Below are 8,161 nucleotides of genomic sequence, written 5' to 3'. Positions count from 1 at the left end.
AAATCGCATGTTATTACCCATCAGAAAATTCATACGGGAGAGAAAGCATTTTCATGTTCTGAATGTGGTAAATTTTTTGCTCAGAAATCGCAACTTATTACCCATCAAAAAGTTCACACAGGAGATAAAACATTTGCATGTTCTGTGTGTGGGAAATGTTTTGCACACAAATCTACTCTTATTGCACATCAAAAAATTCATACAGGAGAGAAAGCTTTTTCATGTTCTGAATGTGGGAAATTGTTTACAAGGAAATCAAGTCTCTTTATTCACCAGAAAATTCATACAGGAGAAAAGTCATTTTCATGTTCTGAATGTGGAAAATGTTTTGCTACTAATTCATATCTTATTAAACATCAGAAAATACATACGGGAGAGAAAGCATTTTCATGTTCTGAATGTGGGAAATCGTTTATCCTGAAATCAAATCTTGTTACTCATCTGAAAATTCATACGGGAGAGAAAGCATTTTCATGTTCTGAATGCGGGAAAGATTTTTTTCAAAAATCACATCTTATTGCACATCAGAAAATTCATACAGGAGAAAAGTCGTTTTCATGTTCTGAATGTGGGAAATGTTTTGCTACTAATTCATATCTTATTAAACATCAGAAAATTCATACGGGAGAGAAAACATTTTTATGTACTGCTCTCAAATGTACTCATATTACACTTCAAAAAAGTCATACAGGAGATAAAACATTTTCATGTTCTGAATGTGGAAAATGTTTTACCAGGACATCAAGTCTTTGTATTCATCAGAAAATTCATACAGGACAAAAGTCATTTTCATGTTTTGAATGTGGGAAATGTTTTGTTTCTAAGTCATATCTTATTAAACATCAGAAAATCCATACCGGAGAGAAAGTATTTTCATGTTCTGAATGTGGGAAATGGTTTATCCTGAAATCACACCTTATTACACATCTGAAAATTCATACGGGAGAGAAAGCATTTTCATGTTTTGTATGCGGGAAATATTTTGCTCAGAAATCACATCTTATAACACATCAGAAAATTCATACTGGAGATAAAGCATTTTCATGTTCTGTGTGTGGGAAATGTTTTGCTCTCAAATCTACTCTTAATACACATCAAAACATTCATACAGGAGAGAAGGCATTTTCATGTTCTGAATGTGGAAAATGTTTTACTAGGAAAACAAGTCTTTTTGTTCATCAGAAAAAACATACAGGAGAAAAGTCATTTTCATGTTCTGAATGTGGGAAATATTTTGCATCTAAATCATACCTTATTAAACATCAGAAAATTCATACAGGAGAGAAAGCATTTTCATGTTCTGAATGTGGGAAATGTTTTATCCTAAAATCATATCTTTGTAGGCACCAGAAAATTCATATTAAAAGAAATTAGGGAAATCAGAGCTTAACCTCTTAAGATAACATGTAGTTATCATTTACACAATGGGCTCCATTTTATCAAGCAGTGGTTCAGAGGTGAGCCTGAAACAAAAGTTAGGAAGCAGTGATGGTAAGACTGCTGCTCTTTAACCTGTCTGCCACCTAAAAGGTAGCGGATAGAAATAATCCCGATACGATTGGGATGCATGCAGCCCCTTTGACGGCCCCCGGATACCGGGTATCTCCACCAAACGGGCCTGCTTCTACCCCGGAACCTGTAGCTGTATAGTGGAAAAGTGATTATAGCAAATAGCCCACCCTAATAACCAGATGAGACCAGTATTAAGGTAAAATACGAACATGTTTTATTGAAACACACAGCTTATATACACATTTGCCATCTGATAAGATTATCTGATCGAGAGAGCACCGCTAGGTCAGAGTTTCGGGATGATCCTGACACGATACCTACGCAGATGTTCCCATACTGCTGAGCAGCATTGGAGAAAATCTCGGAGTTTAGCTGACTTCACTTTAATTTCACCTTCTACTATTCTGTCCTTAATCTTTATAAGCAACATTACTTCTCTACTCTTATCTCTACTCTTTCTTCAAACCCAAAACATCTGTTCTCCACTTTCAATACACTTCTCCGCCCACCCCACCTCCTAATACAACTTCTCTCTCAGCTCAAGATTTTGCCAGCCACTTCAACAACAAAATCAACTCCAGAAACAAAATCAGCTCTCAACATACTTACATTCTCTCACCCCCTCAAACGCTTGCAATCAACCACAACCTACATAGCCATAAATTCAGCTCTTTCTCCCTTGTTACTGAGAAAGACGTTTCTGCACTTATATTGTGCTCTCACTACCTGTCCCCTTGCCCCTTTCCCCTCACAGCTACTCCCCTCCCTATCTTCAACCCTTACCCCTATCTATGCTCACTCATATTTTGAACCTCTCCCTCAGCACCAGTATATTTTCCTTATCTCTGTAACATGCACTAGTCACACCTATCCTCAAAAAAAACTCTTGATCCAACCTCCCCATCCAACTACCGGCCTATTTCCCTACTCTTGCCTCAAAGCTCCTTGAAAAACTAGTATATGCACGCCTTTACCATTTCCTTACATTAAACTCCCTCCTTGAACCACTGCAATATGGATTTTGTCCACATCACTCCACAGAGACAGCAATCGTTAAGGTTACCAATGACCTACTTACAGCAAAATCAAAAGGCCACTTCTCTCTGCATATCCTCCTTGATCTGTCCGCAGCCTTTGATACTGTTGACCACCCTCTTTTGCTTCAAACCCTCCAATCCTTCGGCATTTGTAACAAAGTCCTCTTGTGGTTCTCTTTCTACCTGTCTAACCGTACCTTTAGTGTAGCCTTCTCTGGGGCTTCCTTTACCCTGTCACCACTTTCTGTTGGGGTACCGCAAGGCTCTGTCCTCGGTCCCCTTCTCAATCTACACATCATCATTAGGTTCCCTAACAAAGTCCCATGGGTTCCAATATCATTTGTATGCTGATCACACCCAAATCTACTTCTCTGCACCAGACCTATCTTCTTCCTTGCTAACCCATGTACACTAACTGTCTTTTTCACATCTCTTCCAGGATGTTCTCTCACTACCTTAAGCAAAATCTCTCCAAAACTAAGCTCCTCATTTTCCCCCCTTCCAAAATCTCCACCCCCAATCTCTCTATAACTGTTGACAACTCCCTCATTACCCATACCCCACATGTCCGATATCTTAGGGTCACATTTGACTCAGATCTTTATTTCACTCCTCACATTCAGTCCTTGGCTAAATCCTGCCGCTTCCACCTTAAAAACATCTCTAAAATCCACTCTCTCATCCTTTCCTGCCTCGACTACTGCAATTCTATCCTCTCTGGTCTCCCTAGCTGCTGCCTAGCTCCTTTACAATCCATAATGAATGCCTCTGCCAGGCTCTTCATCTGCTCCATCTCTCTGCCAATCCCTTCACTGGCTTCTTCTTGTCTCCAGAATAAAACACAAAATTCTCACTCTGACATATAAAGCCCTCAACTGCATTGCTCCCCCCTATATCTCAGACCTTGTCTCCAGATACTCTCCTTCCCATCCCATTTGCTCTGCTCATGACCTCCTACTCTCCTCCTCTCTTGTTACCTCCTCACACTCCTGCTTACAGGACTTCTCCAGACTGGCTCCCATCTTGTGGAACTCTCTGCCTCGCTCCACAAGACTCCCCTAGTTTTGAAAGCTTCCAGCGCTCCCTAAAGACTCTACTGTTCAGGGATACATAAAACCTACACTAACCTTTCTTTATACCGTTTCCGCTCCTCCATTGCTATCCCCTGAACCCTCTTAGCATGTAAGCCTAAGAGTTCAGCTGTTTGTAGATCATCTTCTTAAGAGCTGACTACAACAGTGCGACTCTTGGCAGGGCCCTCTATCCATTTGATCCCTATAAATGTTATCCTGTATACCTCCTATGTTTATAGCACTGCAGAATCTGTTGGTACGCTACAAATAACTGATAATAATAACTGGTGGGAAACACAATAATCCAAATAGTAGAGGGGTGGTCTTGGCAGCCTGGTATCTATGACAGCCCCTGCTAGTGGCCAATTAGCCACCAGTGAGCAAGGGCGGCATTGCACAAGCATCCACTATTCATTTTCAACAGCAACATTTAATAAATGGAGCCCAATGTTCTAATGATGACTACATGTTGTCCTGTGGGGGTGCATATTTAGAGCTGTTTGAGGCCTTCTCTGCATATCAAGTGCTTACAAGGTGAAAAGTGTGTTTATTATCCCAGGGGGATCCCTGGTCCTTATATGGGTTTGAATAGACAAGTGACTTCCTGTTGTAAATAAAATAAGCATTTATTTCAGTAGAGTCATGGTAAGGAGTCCCTATGTGCAACGTGATATAAATTTACCCAGAGGCTCTAATATATATTTACATTGTAGATACTGTTGATTATATTATAGTCATGTGATCACTGAGGTGACAGTGTTTCTCTAGCTGGAATTTAAATTAACTAAGTGTAGAGTTGTACAGGGTGAGCCCCAATGTTAACATCAAAAGTGCAAGAACCATCCAAAAGCCCTTGTCTGGATTAGGAAAGCCCTTACGACTGCATAAAATCTATTGTGCTAAAATTTAACAAAAACTTTGTTTTACTTTTTAATTCCAATAGCTAATTTCTATTTAAAAAAACCCACATAGAATAATTCTCAATTTCTGTTTATTTTAGATCTTAAGTAATACAATTATAGATCCACCAATGTTTTAACTATATTTCAGAGAAAAATACTTATTCTGTAGTGTTTATAATCTTGTTTATTATAATTGTAATAAAAATATGATTTTATTTCACACGTTGTGTTTTAGATGTCTCATGTCATGATAAATGCATAATGTGACTGATACTCCCGGCTACCCCGACAGGGTAGCTCCGCCAAAAGGGGTCCTGCTTCCTCCCTGCCGACTGCAGCTATGTAGCTGGCAAGTGACCACAGCCTGTAGCCACCCCTGATGCCCGACAGCACCAGTACTCAGGGTCCCACCCTGTGGCAGACTCCAGCTACCCAGACTAGGTAGCTCTTCCAGCGTGTCCTTCCTCTGCCTGGAACAGGTTGCTATGTAGCTCAGGAAAGTGATTTTAGCTGGAGCTCACCCAAATAACTAGACAGACCAGCATTCAGGTTAAAGAGGAACTGAATTTATTGTAAAACATGCATTCCTTTTATACACACAGCTCATCTTGATAACACAAAGGACAATCCCACAATTTTCCCGCCCATCCAGACAGCCCGGCCAGCCTGAGAGAAGTTAGGCGGGTGTCCGTTGTGAGGCGGCCGACCGGGAGTTCTAGAAGCCCGGCCAGCCTAGGAGGGTTTTCCTGGTCATACACCAGCTCTCCACAAAACAAGCAAACAAAAGCTTCCAGAGATTGTGGTTGCTCTGAGGAGCCCAAAACCACCGAGAAACAACAGGGGTGAGGTTGTAGGGGGGTTGGGGGTAGCCTTAGCTGTCTGGTATCCGTGACACATAAAATAATGCTAAAGTTTGCATCTGTTTGGTCTGCTGGCCAAAAAATAAAAAAAATGCAAATATATCATTTGTGTGTTTTTCACTGGGAAAAATGACTTCCAGTAGAGCCTAAATGTGATTATCATCTAGTAGCTCAAACAAAGCTCAGCAGAGCGGTGTAAAATGGTTCAGGATTTAAACCGTTAAATGGGCGTTAAATATTTTGAGATTGTAATATAAAATGTATAACTATGTGTGTAATAAGGAGCCACCATGGTGAAACCTGTTTCTCTTATCCAATCTCTTCTGCTGAGGATGTATAGGGACAGATAAAGTGTGTGCACAATGTCTGTGGAATATAGTAACTAAAAAACTATTTAGATGATTACTGTAACACTGCACACAGCCTTTGCTTACACAATTTATAGTTCCATAATGGTTCACAGCAGATACATCATTCAGCTGAACCAGTGACCTTATTGCCTTGTACATCTCACTAGCTCATCTTTTTATATAACCTATAGTATACATCATTCAGCTGATCTGTCATGTAATTGGCAAGAGTCCATGAGCTAGTGACGTATGGGATATACAATCCTACCAGGAGGGGCAAAGTTTCCCAAACCTCAAAATGCCTATAAATACACCCCTCTCCACACCCACAATTCAGTTTTTACGAACTTTGCCTCCTATGGAGGTGGTGAAGTAAGTTTGTGCTAAGATTTCTACGTTGATATGCGCTTCTCAGCATTTTGAAGCCCGATTCCTCTCAGAGTACAGTGAATGTCAGAGGGATGTGAAGGGAGTATCACCTATTGAATGCAATGATTTTCCTCACGGGAGATCTATTTCATAGGTTCTCTTTTATCGGTCGTAGAGATTCATCTCCTACCTCCCTTTTCAGATCGACGCTATACTCTCATATTCCATTACCTCTACTGATAACCGTTTCAGTACTGGTTTGGCTATCTGCTATATGTGGATGGGTGTCTTTTGGTAAGTATGTTTTCATTACTTAAGACACTCTCAGCTATGGTTTGGCACTATATGTATTTATATAAAGTTCTAAATATATGTATTGTACTTATATTTGCCATGAGTCAGGTTTAAGTATATTTCCTTTTGCAGACTGTCAGTTTCATATCTGGGAAATGCATTTTTAAGGAAAAATTTTTTTTCTTACCTGGGGTATAGTCTTTTTTTTTTTTACTGTTCTTTTAAATTTGCGGACAAAATTAGGCTCGCGAGGGCGCAAAATTCCAAAGTATATTGCGTCATTTTTGGTGCGAGATTTTTTGGCGCAAAGTTACATTCGATTACGCAAATTCGTAATTTCCAGCGTCTTAGTCGACGCCGAGTCCTTTCACAAGGTTGCATCTTTAATAATGCAAGTGTGTCATTTCCGGATGTTGTTAGCGTCCAAAAAAAAATAAAAAATCATCGGCTAGATTACGAGTTGTGTGTTAGGGTAAAAAAGCAGCATTAAGAGGTCCTAACACTGCTTTTTTACGCCTGCTGGTATTACGAGTCTTGAAGGTTTAGGGGCACCACACACTTCTTTGGCCTTACCGCAAAACGACTTACGTAAACTTTGTAAAGTCTTTTTTCTATGGGACTTCCATAGCGCCAGTATTACGAGTTTGTCCTGGGAGGCCAAAAAGTGAGCGGTACGCCCTACCCTGTCAAGATCCCTAACGCATTTAAAATTCAGTAGTTATGAGTTTTATGGTACAACGCCGTAACATAAAACTCATAACTAAAGTGCTAAAAAGTACACCCATAAACTACCTATTAACCCCTAAACCGAGGCCCTCCCGCTTTGCAAACACTATAATAAAAATTTTAACCCCTAATCTGCCACCTACATTATATTTATGAACCTCTAATCTGCTGCCCCCAACATCGCCGCCACCTACATTATATTTATTAACCCCTAATCTGCCACCCCCGACATCGCTGACACCTACATTATAATTATTAACCCCTAATCTGCTGCCCCCACATTGCCGCCACCTACATTATATTTATTAACCCCTAATCTGCCGCCCCCAATGTCGCCGCCACTATATTAAAGTTATTAACCCCTAAACCTAAGTCTCACCCTAACGCTAACACCCCCTAACTTAAATATAATTACAATAAATATTAATAAATATTACTATCATTAACTAAATTATTCCTATTTAAAACTAAATACTTACCTGTAAAATAAGCAATAAGATAGCTGCAATATAACTAATAGTTACATTGTAGCTAGCTTAGGGTTTATTTTTATTTTACAGGCAAGTTTGTATTTATTTTAACTAGGTACAATAGTTATTAAATAGTTATTAACTATTTAATAACTACCTAGCTAAAATAAATACAAAAGTACCTGTAAAATAAAACCTAACCTAAGTTACACTAATACCTAACACTACACTATAATTAAATAAATTAACTAAATTAAATACAATTACCTAAATTAAATTAGCTAAATACAAAAAAAATAAAACACTAAACTACATAAAATAATTAACAAATTACAGATATTTAAACTAATTACACCTAATCTAATAGCCCTATTAAAATAAAAAAGCCTCCCAAAATAAAAAAAAAACTAGCCTAAACCAAACTACCAATAGCCCTTAAAAGGGCCTTTTGCGGGGCATTGCCCCAAAGTAATCAGCTATTTTACCTGTAAAAAAAAAATACAAACAACCCCCCCAACAGTAAAACCCACCACCCACACAATCAACCCCCCAAATAAAATACTATCTA

The 8,161-nt window shown here is 39.1% G+C and overlaps 1 protein-coding gene across 1 annotated transcript in view; it reads left to right on the top strand.

Annotated features, from left to right (window-relative positions):
• Positions 1–4,744, top strand: part of LOC128666724 (zinc finger protein 585A-like) — a 140,379-nt gene extending 135,635 nt beyond the window's left edge. Inside the window, exon 5 of the mRNA XM_053721473.1 lies at positions 1–4,744. This exon is cut by the window's left edge and continues 458 nt beyond it. Within this exon, the coding sequence (XP_053577448.1) occupies positions 1–1,374 (1,374 nt within the window). The 3' untranslated portion in view covers positions 1,375–4,744.
• Positions 4,745–8,161: the final 3,417 nt, after the last annotated feature.

Source organism: Bombina bombina, chromosome 7, assembly GCF_027579735.1.
Source record: "Bombina bombina isolate aBomBom1 chromosome 7, aBomBom1.pri, whole genome shotgun sequence".
Classification (NCBI taxonomy): Eukaryota; Metazoa; Chordata; class Amphibia; order Anura; family Bombinatoridae; genus Bombina; species Bombina bombina.
Note: the sequence above shows the minus strand (reverse complement) of the source record. Positions and strands in the feature narration are given on the sequence as shown.